The sequence below is a fragment of the Panicum hallii genome, chromosome 5 (genome assembly GCF_002211085.1).
Source record: "Panicum hallii strain FIL2 chromosome 5, PHallii_v3.1, whole genome shotgun sequence".
Classification (NCBI taxonomy): domain Eukaryota; kingdom Viridiplantae; phylum Streptophyta; class Magnoliopsida; order Poales; family Poaceae; genus Panicum; species Panicum hallii.
In genome coordinates this window covers 58268809-58286113 of record NC_038046.1, presented here as the reverse complement: position 1 = coordinate 58286113, position 17305 = coordinate 58268809, and the positions used below count along the sequence as shown (strand labels likewise).

The 17305-nt window shown below is 47.3% G+C and overlaps 3 protein-coding genes across 3 annotated transcripts; 2 read left to right on the top strand and 1 right to left on the bottom strand.

Moving 5' to 3' along the window:
- The first annotated feature begins 233 nt into the window (after positions 1-233).
- On the top strand, positions 234-1171 carry LOC112895382. Its single transcript, XM_025963334.1, has one exon. The coding sequence runs from the start codon at positions 476-478 to the stop codon at positions 959-961; it is 486 nt and encodes a 161-aa protein (XP_025819119.1). The 5' UTR covers positions 234-475; the 3' UTR covers positions 962-1171.
- Positions 1172-1205: 34 nt separating this feature from the next.
- On the bottom strand, positions 1206-4282 carry LOC112895384. Its single transcript, XM_025963335.1, has 2 exons — positions 3943-4282; positions 1206-1765 (listed from the first exon to the last, which is right to left on the bottom strand). The coding sequence occupies exons 1-2, from the start codon at positions 4123-4125 to the stop codon at positions 1466-1468; spliced, it is 483 nt and encodes a 160-aa protein (XP_025819120.1). The 5' UTR covers positions 4126-4282; the 3' UTR covers positions 1206-1465.
- A 4883-nt stretch (positions 4283-9165) lies between these two features.
- On the top strand, positions 9166-14308 carry LOC112893403. The gene is made up of 9 exons (XM_025960711.1): positions 9166-9614; positions 10091-10142; positions 10710-10874; positions 10962-11067; positions 11520-11702; positions 12230-12395; positions 13106-13413; positions 13823-13912; positions 14008-14308. Exons 2-9 carry the CDS (start codon positions 10128-10130, stop codon positions 14061-14063), a joined length of 1089 nt encoding a protein of 362 aa, XP_025816496.1. The 5' UTR covers positions 9166-9614; positions 10091-10127; the 3' UTR covers positions 14064-14308.
- Positions 14309-17305: the final 2997 nt, after the last annotated feature.

Sequence of the window (17305 nt, the reverse complement as noted above, 5' to 3'; positions counted from 1 at the left end):
ACCCCGTCCTACGCATCTTTTCGGGGGAAAACATCTATGTACGCCTGCAAGGAAAAAAATAGGACAAAGTAAACCCACTTTCATTAACAATTCAGAAATTCTTTCACTTCAAAACGGTTAGCACAAAACTTTCTCTACAAGGATCAAATTAAACCATTCACATGGATCAAGTAGTCGATAAATGAAACATGGCATGACTTGGCATCCATTTGGTTCCATGATGTTGTTGCCAAAAACCTAGCTTGCTTGCTCGGTCACTCTGCTCGATCTCTGCACTCGTCTCCCCCTCTCGTAAGCAGTAACACGAAAACGACGAGGGAAGCTTCCTTAGCGACTAATCAAGCGCCAAATTCTCCATTATTAAAGCTGATGCTAATCCCATGCTCGTCCGAGTCTCATTTCATCGCCTCGCTTTAGCTCCCGTCCCGATCCCCCGACCGCCCGTTGAGCTTGGGCCACCGCGACGAACAGGTACATGGCTCGCGCCGGCGCAGCCGTCGTCCTCGCCTTCGCCGTCTGCTGCCTCCTGGTGGCCCCCGCGCCGGCGCGCCGCCCCGTCGACCTTCCACCACGGGCGCTCCACGCCATCGTCGACCGCGAGGCGGCCGCGGAGCCGCTGCTGCCCAAGCCGGCGGGGGGCGCGAACTGCGACGAGGCGGCTGAGCAGGGCACCGCGCTCGCCGTGCCCGAGGAGGAGCCCCGGCAGCGGTCCTCCCTGCTGTGCCTCGTCTTTCGGTGCGGCGGCGAGCCGGCGCACGCGGGCAGCGCGTTAGTGGCCCGGGGCAGCTCCGAGGAGCCGCTTGCGGGGGAGGCGGAGGCGGAGGCGCAGGAAGAGGAAGCGGACGACGTGAAGGAGCGGCCGTACGAGACGGACTCGGACTCTGATAGCGACTCCGACTCCGACGACGAGGGCGACGACGGCATCTTGGGGTGGCTCTGGAGGCTGGCGGATCGCTTCTGATCGATCCTCGCCGGCCATGGCCGCCGATGGTTTGATCCTTGTCTGGCGCATGTTCTGTATACCGGAACCTACTAGGAGCAGATCATAGCAGCAACACACTTCTTTGTACAAATTATTTCTGTATAGATGAAATAAATGATACACCTGTGTTGTTGCAATCGTATGGAATGGATCAATGAAACTGCTGCTGTCACATGATTAAACTCATCAGAGAGCGGTGTAAGAAAGAACCTTGTAGCAACTGTTAGCACTAAAAGATTTGTAGCTTATTCAAACCTACCGTACAGGGTCATACAACATGCTTTGCCAGAACAAGAGCACGCCAGAAACTTCATATTACAGGCATACTCTGGGATGCAAAAATATGTGGCAATCAAGTTCAGAGGTTCTGCTTGTCAATTCTCATCCTACTATAGCGAGTGATATTAGGAAGACAACATATGGTTTGTAAGAAAAGATATCTGCCAATACAGACTGAAACTGCAGAAATCTGGAGAAGCAATTCTACTTCTCCTCCTCCTCGCCCTCATACTTGTATTCCTCAGAATCCTCGTCGGAGGATGACAGGAACTCAGACTCAGAGTCATCGGAGCATTCTTCGATATCGTAGTCAGCTTTCTTATGAGCAAGACTGAAACCGCTCATCTCGTTCCTCCCATCATCCTCGTTGATGAACTCCAGACCGTATACTGCATCTCTATGCTTCACAACCAGCCAGCGAAGCAGCCTGTCCTCCTTGTTCAGATAGTGAAGTTCTTGAGTGAAGGAAGGTGGAACCATCATGGTCATTTGCATAAGCTGGCCCTGTAAATGGGAAAACAGTCTTTAAGACACCAACACAAGGGCAGGTTCACGTAAATGAATATGTGCTCAACAAAAGAAATATATATATGTAGGTATCACTTTTCGCTATCCCATCCAGGCAATAGGTTAAAAAAAACTTGGAAATGGTTTAAGCTTCATCGTTGGCAGGTAACTGAAAGCATTCATTGTGCCTCTATCAACGCTTTAACCATTCTAATTATCTGCTCTACTGTTCAGCAATCCTTAGAAGAGGATTGATAGATTAACCCATGCGGGTAAAGTCACAACAAAGTCTATAGTTCTCCCTAAAGCAGCTACATGTTTATTTCTTTTTGCTAATAGTAAATCAGCTCATCACAAAGTACTTCCATCAATCATGCATGAAGCAGAAACACTAAAATTGAGATTACGTGTCAACTCCACTTATTACCACCCAATGATTCTTAGAAGCATTTTTTGTTGCCTTATTGGGTTTTTTTTTTGCCACAGTTATGTTATCGGCAATCCATTTGAAAATTAAGCATTCTTTGCAGAATCCAAAAAAAAAATCAGGCCTGACATTCTCTAAAGTTATAACAGCATAATTTTCCTTTTTGATCAAAACAACCAAATCGGTTCCAGCGGTCCTGCCTTACTATTATCATATGTGTGTTTAAAGAGGAGAACTAAGGACTTCATTATACAAAGCTCACAGGGACCAAGAACAAAGTCAGAGAGGCATACTGAAGAAATTCTGAAAGATGCCAAGGGATGATTCGCAGGAAGACTTCATGTAGCTCTGAAGTATCTAGTAGCTGAATCGGTAGTGACAAAACTCTATATGCTTTCTATAAAAGCAGGGAAAGCTTTCTAAAAAAACAATCGCCCGATCTTGGAATATCGAATAGAAAGCTATATGCAGTATGCTATAACTGATTAATCGTTATCTTGTGCCAAGCTGTGAAGCGATACTCGAACTTTCGACCACAATGTTGATATGATTTTTTAAAAAAAAATGCTGTAGCAAAAAAATGGTCTCACATCAAGGAAGTGGAAAAGGATACCGTAAGTCAGCGAGAAAAGTGGAACCACTATTATGATTGGTTATGCCATTATGGCAACCTAGCAGAGGGAGAGAATTACAAGGGAGATGTAATATCCCAAACCTTTGCTAAAAGATACAGATAATCAAATTGATGTGCCTAGCTCAAAAGCCAATGTACAGTTTTGGCATACAGCGCTAAAGAGTGGCACATAAGGTCCAAACTTAAATTCCAAAGCTATGTAGTGTGTACTCGAGACATAGTTGAAATGGTATACTGTCATGTGAGACAATGCTTTCTGGATACTGTTCTGAACTTCATAAGACCTAATTGTTGTATGCAACAGTTAGTTTGTTCACTTCCAACAAAAGCAGGTCCAAGTTTGGGGCTTTGGTCTGAAAAAACGTTTGCAGGCTGAGAAATATAGCTCTTAATGCAAAGTAAAAACCTAAACATACTTGGAACACATGAACTGTTTATCATCTGCAATATTTGCACTTTGTACTACCAAGAAATACTTCTGTCCAGCAAATTAAAAGATCTTTATACTTTAGCTTAATAAACCTTTTGTGAAAAAAGGCCTGGTCAAAAGAATTCTACGAACAGAGTACCAAAACATGAACTAGGCAAAAAAAAAAACCTTGATGAATGCCCATCATTCCACATGTAATATGGCTTTAGGAACATGTTTTATTAAGGTAGTTCATAGTTACATACAATATATACGAGGGAAAAAGAAGTGTTTTGAGTTAGGTATTGTTATCTGAAGCACACCATCAGGGCGATCATAAACTTGGACTACAGAACACTAGCTCCAAGCAAGCAAACAATCACAACAACACTAACATCTTCGCTAAAGAACAATTCCAATAGGAATGCTAAAGCTAAGGCCCTCCAACATTGATGAATCCTACGGTGAAATCTATTTGGCCATTTCATCGAACACGTCAGAGGCACCATCCACTGCCAAATGGTAATTTCGAAACCCCAGAACCCACAGCCCGCTTAGGCATTTCGTCGAACACCATTCCAGCAGAAGCAGAACGTCCATCTAGCCGGGCACACCAGAGCTTGGCCGCTCCGCAACGGTGAGCGAATGAGAGAAGAGGATCGGAGTTAAAGAACAGCGGCGAATCGCGGGGGGCGGGGGCGGACCTGGTAGTGGCGGCCGTCGAGCTTCTTGATGCCGTACCCGAGATGCACCTTGCCGAAGGACTTGACGTCGGTGACGACCCCGTTGCGCTGGTACGCGCGGCGCGCCACCCGCGCCACCAGCTCCGACATGGCCTCCCTGGTCACCAGCGGCTTCACCAGCAGCATGCAGTCGTACAGCGGCATCTCTGTTCCCGGAAGAGGGCGGAAGCCGAACTATTCTCCGTCCTCCCGCCCGATGCGACCCCGCGCCTGGCGCTCGCTCTTCGCCGCCGCCGCCGCTTGAGCTTGTGCCCGACGATCCGACTGGTGGTGTGGGGAGGCGGAGGTCGCTTGGGGTTTTGCCAGTTGGGCCTTGAGATGTTGTTCATGGGAGGTCCCGTCCGTCGTCGCCCTGAAGATATGGGCTTCTTAGGGCCTGACTGTTGGGTGGGCCGACCCCGAGAAAGGCCCATTCCTTTTTGGTTGGGCTTTTGAGTTGGGACTCGCCGCTAAGCGATGGTGGTATTCTTCGATTGGGCTTTTTTGTTATAATTTTTCTCCCAAACAAATAACGTGTACTCACCCCTACGCGCCGTGCGACCACCATCGAGATTGTGTGCGTTCCATTAGAAAAAAGTTGAGGAGCATGGTTTGTGAATTGTGACGCTTCAAAACTGTGCCAAATCTTGCCGTGCAGACTCAGCTGAACCTGCTTGTCTTAACTCGTCAACTCTCTATTCTCATTCAAGTGTAGTAAGTGGCCTAGGGTATCTAGATCGTCGGATCACTAGGGACAGGAATGCGACACGGGAGCTATCGGGTGACGCTAACCCAGAGCAACGCTACCTTGCTAGGCAACAAAAGCCGTCGCGTTCGGGCGGCGGTTTTGGCAACGGGGACGGGGCCGTCAAGCCCTGCTCCGATCCCTGGGGCCCGGGGGGCACCGTGGCGAGCATATCTCCGGGCCCCACCCGCCGGATCCGTCCACCGTTCCGACGAGTGACGCCCGCGGTGGCCACGCTCGCTCGCCGCCGGGCCGCCGCGTGTCGCGCCCGCCTGCCCGCCCGTCGAGCTAACCGTCGCTGTGCCGCCTGTGCGGCGGGGCCGGCGCGCACTCCTCGCTGCCCTCCTGCCTGGCCTGTGTGGAGCGCCTCTGGTGTCAACTGTCGCCGTCTTCTAGCTCAATCCGACGGTGCGGAATCTGAATGGTGCATGGACGACGAATAAATGGGCCATCAGACAGACCCATCGTCTTCCTGCTTGTGCTTACGTCCGAATCCGCCGTGTCAGACAGACGAGACGACTATGAATGGTGCTGCTCAGATACCGCGGCCGGCGCACGTTGTTTCGCCAGGCCGGGCCAGCCCTGGGCCTGGGGCACCGTACCATTGAGTGAGATGACAGGGCAAGAGCATCGTCGTCGCCGGCCGGGAAGATAGATGGACGAGGGCAACGGCTCGCCGGACGGAGCAGGGCCCAGCGGCAGTGGCGGGCAAGGTCCCGGTCGACGCGCGCGATACTGTTCTCACTTCTCGCTCGCGTCACGCTCTGGCAGATCGGATCCCGGCCGCCGTCGTCGTGTGCCGCGGCCACATGCCTGCGCACGGCCTGGCACGCGCGCGCACGGCGCATACATGGCCCGCCCCGACGTCGGAGCGGCCACGACCACGAAAATATCTCGCGCCGGGACGCCGCCTCGCCGGGGCAACAGAGAGCGACGCCGAGAGCGAGCACCGGTGAGGAAAGGAACAAGCCCTGTCGGCCTCGCCGTCGCTCTCGCGATGGCCCCTTGACGAGTCGCAAGGGCTGAGCAGCGGGGTAGATCGGCCGCCGGTTCACCGCGCCTCCTCCGGTTGCCCAAGCGTGGAACGAAACTGCTCCTGTGCGCCACGTCCCGCCCGGCCGGCCAGCCGGCGGCGGGCCAGACGGCCGGGCACAGCGCGAGCGCTGTCACGGCACTGCGTGAACCCAGATGCGGATGCGGGCCATGGGTGAATCGTGCACGGGTGCTATGCTAGCTTGCTGTTGGATGGTGACAGTGTCGATCTGCGTCGCTAGGGTTAGTAGGTTGACTTTAGAGGCTAGCTCTAGCTCTGTGTGCCCGGGAGCCACCATGAATCCATGATCACGTCCTTCTCTGCTTGTTTCCAGAGAAAGCTTGTTCGCATTCAGGAACACCCATGATGAAATAAAGCTTTGGATCCTAGCTTTTTCTTGACCGAGCCTCTTGCTGATCACTATTTGATTTCCCAAAAGTTACTTAATTCAATGTTAATACTCAGTTCTGCCATTTCATTCTTTCTGTTTGAAAGATGCTGTCATTTCATTCTATGAACTGAAGGAAATGTCCATGGATTCAAAATTGAGACCCCATTTCCACTGGGCTTCCTCAGATCAAATCTTTCAGGAGAACAAGGAATTGATGAAGGCTGAAGCACAGGATCTTCTGTCCTGCAGTACAGTGATATGTCCCCTTTCCTGTTCTTTCTGAACTCTTGTTTTTTAAAGTACAGTAATATGTCTCAAGTCTCTCCCCCCTCCCCCCCCCCCCCCCCCCCAACTGCAAAAAAGAACAGAAAAAATGTGTCGACATATATCATTCTCAACTTGTGCAATGGAGTACTGGCTCGCACTTTTCCAATAATTGAAGCTGGGGAGAGTAGAGGTCATGTGAACATGTAGCAGGACCACTGGCTCGCTCGACTAGCCGGACGGATGACGCTGCCAGGCATCTCTCTGTCGGTACTAGGTTTGTTGCGAAATCATTGTTTCTGATTCTTTTGGGGGGCCATAACATTTAAAAACTCTGAATGATGCCTTCGTTTCAAGTCTTTTATTGTTTTTGAGCTACTGCCACCGAGTTCTTCGGGCGCTCAAAGTTAGGAGGTGTTTGAATCCGAGGAGGACTAAACTTATGCTTTAATCCATATCACCTTGAATATTTCATCACTAATTAAGAGTAGTAATTATAAAACTAATTACATAGATGGAGGCTATTTCGCGAGATGGATCCATTAAGCCTAATTAATCCATTATTAGCTTATATTTACTGTAACACCATATTGTCAGACTAATTAGGCTTAATAGGTTCGTCTCGCAAATTAGCCTCCACTGTACAATTATAATTAGTCTACGTTTAATACTCGTAATTAGAAATGAATATTCGATATGACATGGGCTAAAATTTAACCTAGGATCCAAACACTACATCACTCTTCTTCCATTTTTACGACACAAGAATGCCCATGGTACTAGGGGAAAAAAGTCAGTGTAATCTGCAGAAGCAATCCTCTGACGTCTAGCTGATGAATGAAACAGTACGTACGTACATGTCTTCTTGGTCAGTATATATGAGCCTCACATCTGTTTTCAGTCAGAAAGAAAATATCATTCATTCGTTTAGACAGATGTGCCTCTGCTATCCGACAGCTAGAAATAAAATTGACCTTGACCTGCAGCTAGCAGGCCAGGCCAGAACAAAACAGCTTCTTCCATGCATGGTTATCCGGCCAGCGCTAGCTAGCTGCTCGTCTCGACTCCCCGAAAACGACAGCAAGCGCTGTCGTGGCCGCGGTTGCAGTCGCTCGCGCTCGCGCCTGCTCCGTCCGCCGGGATTTTCAGTGGGCGCCGCCTGCAGCTAGCTTTCCCGGCCGGGCGCCGGCGAGAGACGTACCCCGCCTACCGTCCTACAGGGCGATGGCTCGTCAGCTGTCGCGGCCACTTTGATCTGCCGAGACACTTGGTTGTTGGGCACGGGCACTGCTCACTGACCGGCCTGCGACACCGAACACTGATCAGGGAGTAGCTGGAGCGTGTCCATGGAGGCATCTATCTCTTTCCGCTGGCTTAACTTCTTCGCCAATGGCGAGCGGCAGACAGATCCGTCCAGCTACAAGCTCACAGCAGAGGGGTGGGTTTGTCACGCTCACAGTCACAGGACCGGGCTTTTTTGGTGGCACTGGGCCTCTTGCGAAACTGGTTTCAGCTGCAGGCATATTCCTTTTCGCTCAACAGCTTTGTGTGTGTGCGCGCGCACCGTCGCCACGCACGTCTTAGCTTGGTTGGCCGGCGATCAGAAAAGTCGCGGATCGAAAGGGGAAAATTGTGAGATGCACGTGACGTGGGCAGGCACGGCACTTTCTAGCCAGCTCGCTCCTAGGTTGGTTTCATGACTCAGGAGAAGTGGTAGGCTCTCTCTATACGTCGAGGCTCGAGTGTGTGTATATATATATAAAATCTATTTTACACACGCTCGTAGCTACTGCTACATATATATCTTATAATGTAGAACGTATCTGTGAGGTGTAGGTGATCACACTGAACCATCTGTGATGGTATATACGTTGGGTATGTGCCATACATAGAGCATGTGGACATACTCAATTTTATATATTAGTACTAAGGTATAATAATATATATTTAAAAAATAGGGATGCTTTTGAAATTTTTCGTATATATCCCTTTGAAGTATCTTAGAATAAGTTTATAAACATACTCAAAGTGATCAATGAGTATGTGAACATACGCACGATGATATACTGATGGTGAGAGTATCTACACGCGAGTGTAGATAAAACTCGTCATATATATAGGATAAATCCATTCTACGTGCACATGTAGCTACTCCTACATGTGTGTGTATATATACTTGCATTTGTTTCTTCTAGTATTGATTTAATTACTGCCATGTTAAAAAAGTTACAACACACCATCTTATAAACTTCACCAATCGCCTCCTAATTATCTCCTCTTCTGTCGCATTAGTCTTCTTGGTACAAGTCACGGAGACGTGGAGTTCCGTTTGGCTAAATTTAGAGACAAAAAGCAAACATACTAATACTAGTTATTCTAGCAGAAGAGGACCCCATGCGTATCAAGATGAAACTTTGCGTGCATATTGTAATAGGAGCCACGATTATTGATGATAACCACACACATTTACAATTACTCGTCGATTGCATGCATACTCTCTTTACCCCTTTCACCTATTTGGTACACGCCACTTTATCCCTATTTGAACCATAAACCAAATTTTGATCATCGAATCTCTCAGGATCTCTTTTTATGCAGCCTTCCACTTCAAATTGTGTAGTTGAATCATGCAACCTCCCTATCCACAGCTGATCAAAAAGCAAGCATTTTAGCTACGGTTTTTAATCTTTTACGCAGGTCATATGCACCAATAATAGCCTTCTATTTCATCTTAAAATTGCCATCTCCCTTCCAATAAACACCCCGGCCACACAACCAAACGGTGCAGGGCTCACGCGGTCGCGCCAGTCGCCACTCTCGCTGGGCGGCGAGTTGTAGGAGACGGGGAGCAGCCGCGCCGAGGAGCACCGCAGCCCGCAGGGCTCCCGTCAGTTCCCAGTTGTTCCTTTGCTGTTCGTGTCACCCCCGCCGCCGTCCGCTCTCCTGCATCGCCGGGCGCACACCGACCCGTTCTCTTCTCCCGTTCACCCCGCTCTCTCCCCTGGCCTTTCTTTCTGGCCGCGACGACTGGGCGAGCGCCAGCGCCGCCCTACGCCAGGTGCCCAGGTCCGCTCAGGGCCTCAGGTTCATCTCCTCCCTCTGTTTCTTAGACCTTTCTCTCCTCCCTTGCTCTTCCTTCCCTGGCGGCGACGACTGGGCGAGCGGCGGCGCCATTTGTCCTGTCTTCGCCCAGCCCTTTGCCGGCCGAGCGCATCCTCCAGGTATGCCCGCCCCTTCTCTTTCCTTCTGCTGTGCGAGACGGAGCACCCCAACCCTAACAAAACTATTTGTATTCGGATCTGCATCCGGTTACAATATATTACCTACTAACTCCGATTTCGTTTGCAAGAATTATCGGGTGTACATGTGTACACCCGTGTCCTATGCTGGGTCCGCCCCTGCTTTGAGGGGTGTTATTATAATCTGATTTTTTATTGGATGTTGAGCACAGCTAGTGCTAATTTCGAACTGACAGAATAACTATTATTAAACTTGGTGATGCATTGTTGTCCGTTACTCTAAGGGTTACTGTGTTTTTAAACATCTCTCTGATTCCAAGAATATTGTGATGCTGTGTTAGGAATATACATTTTACTTTCACGAATTTGATGAAGTTATATGGTGGTTTTATGGCTATTTTCTCCCTGTTATATTTGCATGAACCCAAGCATAACCATTGTTATATTTTTCTTGTCAGGCTCATAGGACTAGGCCTTTTTATGTCATAAGCTGCAATGAAGGATGCTCAGGTGAGTTTGCTCGCTTTTGCCTTCAGTCATTCATTCTTTAGAATAAATATGATTGCTGGTAGATTTTGTACAGCGTAAGTGCATATTTTTTCCCTTAAGCAGACTGCAAATGATGTGCTATATGGAATTTGTATTGGATGCTAAACAGTTCATTTTCTTTAAGTTTTTGGTAATTGGATATTCTATAAGCCTTTTGTCCAATTTGATGGATATTTGGATATTTCTGTGGGGTAGCTAGATGTCAACAGGAGCAATTACACAGAATCTGCACTTAAATCTAAAGAAAATGGTATTGCACTTATATGCTATGGATCTATGTATTTAGCAATTGTGGTACCAATAATGAGATTGCTGTCATTTTTTTGAATGATTCATTCTTTAATGCCTAGGCCTCAGTTTTTTTTCCCTTCCCTTCCTGGACATTTTTTTCTTTAATGCAGAGGCCTCCATTTTTATTTCTTGCTCATATACTCACAATGGACTGATGTTGCTTTCAACGGTGCCATTTACCCACTTTTTTCCTTCATCAGGCAGTTGAATTATGTTACTTACGGACTTTTTCTACAGGATATTCAGAGCACAACAGAGTTGCAGTCATCAGCACAAGGTACTAATGAAGTGCAGAGTCAACAACCAAATGCAATGGCCACTGATGCTCCTGCAGGAGATTCTGGTTCCTTGTCAGTAGCAAGTAATGACAATAAGAAGGTCTCTCGTGAAGACATTGAACTTGTAAGCTCTCTAGATACCGAATGGCATCCCTCTACAATGACAGTTTTACGCTTTGGCCAACTAACTGAACTTTACGTCCTGTTGCAGGTACAGAATTTGATAGAACGCTGTCTACAGCTATACATGAACAAAGGAGAGGTTGTTAGGACTCTATCTACTCGTGCAAGAATAGAACCTGGCTTCACTACCTTAGGTAATGTTCTCACATTCTGTTGGTGATGATATTCATGTATACTTATCTTTTATATTTACTAGTTTCGTCAATGGGCTTCTGGCGGTATATTTATGTTGAGCTTTGTTTTGTTTTCACACGCTTAAGAATAGGAAAGGGAAATACTGTACCACTGCTTGAAGCATCAACCTTTCATCTTACTCAGTGTTAAATAACCATGCTCAATCATGTTAATGACCAGAATTTTTTTCATTTCAGTATAAATGCATAGCTTCTCCTTGATTTGCACATTCATTTGCCCTATTGATCAATTATGATCGTTATTTACTGGAAATGCTCAGTACAAATGAAAAATTTTATTCTGAGCTCAACTTCTGTTATATGGTGTATTGTGATTATTAAACGTCTAGTTGTACCCATTTGAGTTCTCAAGTTCTAGTGCTCATTTTGTTTAATGTTTTCTTTATGTTCAGTATGGCAGAAACTCGAAGAAGAGAACTCTGAGTTCTTTAGGGCTTACTATATACGATTGAAATTGAAAAGGCAGATCATCTTGTTTAATCATTTATTGCAACACCAGTACAATTTAATGAAATATCCAGTACCTTCAAGTGTTCCATTGGCTCCAATGCAAAACGGGATTCAACATATGCCAGGTACTGTCCATGTTTCTTAGTCTATCCAAGAAGTGGCCGAATTAATAGGCTTCAGCCTAAGATTTATATTTTTCTGTTCTCCTTAGCTTTACTATACTGCCTTTGCCTTCGATTTGAAGTGTGCACATTTTTTGTTAGATGATTTCCTTCTCTTTCTTGGTCTCACCAATCGGGCAACGTTGGCTCAACATCGGCAATCGTCATGCTACTTTATCTGTTATTCGAGAATGTGTTTTGGCTTGCACTGTTGATAAACAAACATTTACTGTTCAGACTCTGGTTGCTGTATGCTAGTTAAATTCATATTCATTTCAGATTAATACTTTTATCCCTGCTTAACAGAATAATACTTCTGTTCCTATTTCATTTAGTAACCTGTGTTATTAAGATATAGGTTCCCGCACAAAAACACCTTGCTTCTAGCAACTCTTCGTCATGGTTTAGCAATAGTCCAAGTGCAGCTTATATATTGACTGTTTTTCTCAATCAAGAAGTACTTATTTAATGAAAACCTGGTTTATGTGCAGTTAGCAATTTACCAATGGGGTATCCAGTACTTCAGCAGCCTATAATGCCTGCTCCAGGCCAGCCTCACATAGACCCAATGGCCTGTGGTATGTCCAGTGGTCATGTAGTGAACGGAATCCCTGCGCCAGGTGGTTATCATCCAATTCGCATGAACTCTGGAAATGAGTGAGTATTACCATTATCTTTTGTGTTCCAAAATTCTGGACTTTTATGAGTCATGCCTATTTAGTCATGTTCCTGAGTATACATGCTGGAATAGTTAAAGCATGCCATGCATTTAGCTTTTTGCACATGCTGGAATAGAAGGCCTGTACAGTTTCTAAGCCTACTTTTAGGAGTGATATATTAGTTATTTGCTATTACTGCACATCAAATTGCTACAGAACACATGCTTAATACGCGCAGTTTGACTTTGACTACATCATTTTCTTGTCGGGCTATTGTCCTGTTTACTTATTTTGCTATCCCTGGTTTAGTGTCTTCTAAATAAATTAGACATTAATTCTTTTCTGGGAGTCTGGGACTACATTTGGCATCCCTAGTATGGCTTTGTTTCCCTATGAACTTCTGGAAAATTAGGCCAGTCCCAGTGCGTAGTTTTATGGCACAATTACTAAAACTGAGAACTAGGTAACTGTGCCGGCTGAGTTTCATGGGGATGAAACTTCTCTCTCATCCTATGAAACTTCCTCCTTCTCTCTTCTCGCCATGTCAGCAAAATTGATGACGTGGCATAGAATTTAATGCTATGAAACTCCCATTGGGACTGGCCTTATGTCCACAGTGGCACAGTCCCCCCCCCCCCCCCCCCCTTTTTGGTGTTGGGTGCTCTGTTCACATTGCTGACTCTCCATATTGGTCTAATGTTGCTGCAGCATGGTTGTTGACAATGGTGTGACTGAAGCACCACATGCCGGTGCTACTGGCAGTGCTATGTCATCTGAGATGGCTGTGAGTCCCTCATCAGCGGCGTCAAGCAACCATGCTCCTTTTACGCCATCTGAGATACCAGGGATGACCATGGATGTATCAGCACTAGATTCAACGTTTGGATCTGATGTAGGAAATGCTGGACCTCTGCAATTAGGACCAGATGGCTCGTCAAGAGACTCCATTAGATCCTTAGGGCAGATCTGGAATTTCAGCCTTTCTGATCTAACAGCAGATTTGACGAGCTTGGGAGGTAATGTTCTAGTTGAGAAATTTACCTTATGTTTTGTTTTTATTAATCTTCACTTCCATCATTGAACTATGAAGATAGCATTACTGGTACTAGATTGAAAACTAAAAGATATACTCCAATTTGACCAGATATGTGCTACCGATTGTAGTAAAGAAATATAGTCATTGTGTGCGAAGAAAATGAAAAGGGAAACAGCAATAGGCAGAAAATGCAATTGTGTTGTGTTGTAAAGGCGCTTCGTTGTTTTCATGCGCTACATATGTTATTGGTAGAATCTTAAACCTAAACACATCTAGTGCGCTGAATAAGTTAGCAATGATATGTTCCGGAACATTGTAATTTAGTCAGTAGAAGATTCTTCGTGTGTTCCTCACCTGGTCAATGAAATGTCTGCTGCTATTCACATCAGATTTGGAAGCTCTTGAGAACTACACCGGTACCCCTTTCCTGCCTTCGGATTCTGACATATTACTCGATTCCCCAGATCAGGACGACATAGGTAATTGTTCTCCTCTGATGTATCTCTTTCATCAGCTAAAATGTAGCATCCTTACTGAACCATCAGTTTTCTTGTTTAATCCTTTTTTTTTCCAGTTGAGTATTTTGCTGATGCCATCAACGGATCTCAATCAGATGAAGAGAAACCATAGTGATGCTCTAGTTTCATATCATTAGACCCGTTCAGGTTCTCTCGTGTAGTGTAAGTTTGCTGCAATGCTGCGGCAAATCTAACTGTGTATCTAATTCCGTAATTGGCCTTTGCCACTAGAGAATTTTTTTAGTAGTGGTTAAAATCCTAATTCTTTGGAATGAATAGTTGGTTGGTGTAGCCTTTGGCTGTGAACGGTGGATGAAAAGTTTACATGCAGTTGGCGACTGTCAGACCTTACCCCCAGGAACTCTCTGTGTCTGCTACAGAAGTGAGCAGCTGGTACGGGTTAATCTCTTTTCCTTGCCTCTTGGATTATCTTGCGCTTGCACGGTCGATGGCCCGGTGCAGAACCGTGGCTCCTGGTTTGGAAGGCGTTTCGTCAGTGCTTTGCACGGGGTTTGAGCCGAAATTTGGGGGGCTTGTTTTATGTAAAATTCTAAGGCAAGATGCTGAGCGTTTAGCATACGTTTAGTGGTTGGAGAGGTAACTCGAGAGGTGTGCTGCAAGCCTGCAAGGGGCACAAGTCTGGGATCTGCAAGGTTCTCGCTGATGTATTTGCAGGCCGCAGTGCCAGCGGCGTGGTGCCTTGGTTCTCTGATAGACTGATACTCTCTGCTTTAGCGTATTCTTTTGTGGCCTTGGCGCCTGGCGGTTGTGGTTCCTGAAACAGAGGGAGGAGCAGACGAGACGGCATTGGGGAGCAAAATTTCTGCGTCCGTTTACGGGGCGCGGGCAGAAATCATGGGGGCGGCAGGGCACGGGGCTCGTGCTTCGTCGCAGCAGCGAGGTCAAAAGGGCGCCGGATTCACCGCGGAGGATGATGGGATGAAACGAAACCGATCGGCCGCGGCTCCGGGCGGCGTTGAGGAGATGCGCTCGCGCACAAATCAGGGGGTTTGTCTGGGCTAGCAGCGTCAGCGGCTGGTGAAATCATGGACTAATCAGATTTAATGGATTCGTCTCGCGAATTAGTCTACATCTGTATAGTTAGTTTTATAACTGGTCTATATTTAGTACATTTAATTAACGTCTTAATATCTAATGTAATAGGGATTAAAGTTTAGTTTAGTCGGACGATCCAAGCGACCCGTGGGCTCCATCCAACTCCGTTCCAGGGCGAGCGTACTGGCAAATCAAGCGGCGCTGAATTCGAGTCGACTGGTGCAGATACACGACGTGAATTCTCTCTCTTGTGCAACGGCAACGGATACGTGTAGTAGTAGTAGAAGAATGGCGTCGTCAGTAGTTGAATGATGGGCAAAGAGAGGGAAAAAAAAAAGAAACGAAAAACAGTTTCAGCCTTCTTCTGCTTGTCTACCTGAATTGAAGTACCGGAAAGTGCAGGTAATGTGAGTCCGTGACGACGGCCGCGCCGGAAATCGTGGCCTGCCCGCTGTGCTTCCGGGCGCTACACCCGGAATCGAAAATTCAGAGTCACGTGCATGCCACTGTGAACCGGGGGCGCCTCGTGTCACTTGAGCACTTGGTCTTGCCGCTTGAGCAGAAGCTCAGCCACCAGCTGCCCTCACCAGGTCGCGTGGCGCGCAGCTCCAGCAACACTAGTCGGAGGAGGCAACGGACGAGACGACCGATGTGGCTGGCGCCGGCGGAGCTGTGGGACGGCGACGGCGAGGTGCGAGACTTGGTTCACCTGGCGTGTTGTCTGTGGCGCGAGCTACCGGGGCCTTGTCCGCCGGGCGCCGTAACCGCCCGTAAATACGGCTCCCCTCTGTTGTCTGTGTCTCACTTCCTCCCGTCGCCAGCATCTTTCATCAGGGCCTGACTCCGCGATCGCCAGGAATCGCTGCAGGTCCGCAGCGCGATTCAAGCAGCCATCGACCGGCCTGCCTCGCCACGTACTGCGTCTTCAGAGACCGACTGGTGACGTGGTCAACCCAACCGACGCATTTCTGCCAGGAATCGCTTCAGATTGTTTAGTGTTGTTTGGCTCGCAGGATGAGACCGAGAGATGGAGGAGTTATCTTTTTTGAGAGAGAGAGAGAGAGAGAGAGAGAGAGAGAGAGGAGCTCATCGCTGCGTTTGCGGCCGAATCATTTCTTTTCTTGGGCATTGGACCACCCAGGAGTCCAGGACTGCCCACTGCCACCGGTCAAAGTTTTGGTTACGTCCAAGCACTCCGCCTACAAGTTTTGGTTTCAGGAAGGAGCCTTGCAGAAGAAACCAACAAGTCGTAGATGTGGCCATTACTCCTGCTGCTGCTGGCTTACTTCACCTTGCAGACGCTTCGTCTCAACGAATGGCCTGCCTTGTTCTTCCGACGAAAATACGGGAGCACTTCGCGAAACCCAAGGGGAGGGTTTTTGTTTTGTTTTGTTTCTTTCTTCCAATTCCAGTAGGTTGGCACTTGGCAGGCTGCTGCTCCGATCGTTAAGGATATGGGACTGATTTGACTCGAAAAATTCAGACTTCAGATACATGTCTCTGCAAACAAGATCGCTTTATATGCACAGCTTTTCTCTACTCTACTATCAAAAACACATCTTAAGGTTTAGGCGCTAATCTGAAGATCGACTAGTTCAGTTCGAGTCAGCATATGAGACACCAGCAGCAATCTCAGCATGGGATGCAACACCGCTAGCAGTCTAGCACGCCTGTATCCGACACCCGAACCCAGAGTTGTTGGCTCTTGGAGACTTGAAAGAAATGAAGACAGAGGAAATGTGCAGCAATATGTGGACCAAGCAAGGCCTGTCGCTTTCCTACATCCACTTCATTGCTCCGAAAACAACCTCTGATTCCCTCGGCACCTGAAACCAGGAAACTTTCATCAGTTTCTCAGAAATGGGCTTGCCCAGATGGGAATGGAATGGTAGAGAACAAGCACATGGGCTCAGGCTTATCTCTTGCCAGATGATGAACTGAAACCTGTTAGCTGAACTGAAATTCCACAAACGCAGCTGCGAACACTACCGCAAGTTTACTTTCAGTCCAATTAGCTGCAAATCCGGAATTTGGAACGTTGATTGATTATTCTCTAACGTTAACGTGGGTTACCGACCGTTTCCATTTTCAAATGGCCTATCCTAACGGGGACGGTTAGGATTGTGTGCAGAGCGCTTTTCACGCCAGAAAATGGTCATCAGACGTGCGTGTCACCTCAGGCTCAGCGATAGGATATTCTTTAATCTGAGATGGCATTTCTCAATGAACAGTGATCACCTGACAACATTTTCGCAACAAGCATGCAGAAGGTGACAAGCGGACTCGTCCAGTCCATGA

Excerpts from the sequence above, each read along its gene's own strand:
- LOC112895382 (XM_025963334.1), top strand. The coding sequence starts at position 476 with ATGGCTCGCGCCGGCGCAGCCGTCGTCCTCGCCTTCGCCGTCTGCTGC.
- LOC112895384 (XM_025963335.1), bottom strand. The coding sequence starts at position 4,125 with ATGCCGCTGTACGACTGCATGCTGCTGGTGAAGCCGCTGGTGACCAGG. Across the intron at positions 1,766-3,942 it reads TCGACGGCCGCCACTACCAG|GGCCAGCTTATGCAAATGAC; the intron begins GTCCGCCCCCGC and ends TCCCATTTACAG.
- LOC112893403 (XM_025960711.1), top strand. Across the intron at positions 10,875-10,961 it reads CTCGTGAAGACATTGAACTT|GTACAGAATTTGATAGAACG; the intron begins GTAAGCTCTCTA and ends GTCCTGTTGCAG. Across the intron at positions 13,414-13,822 it reads AGATTTGACGAGCTTGGGAG|ATTTGGAAGCTCTTGAGAAC; the intron begins GTAATGTTCTAG and ends TATTCACATCAG.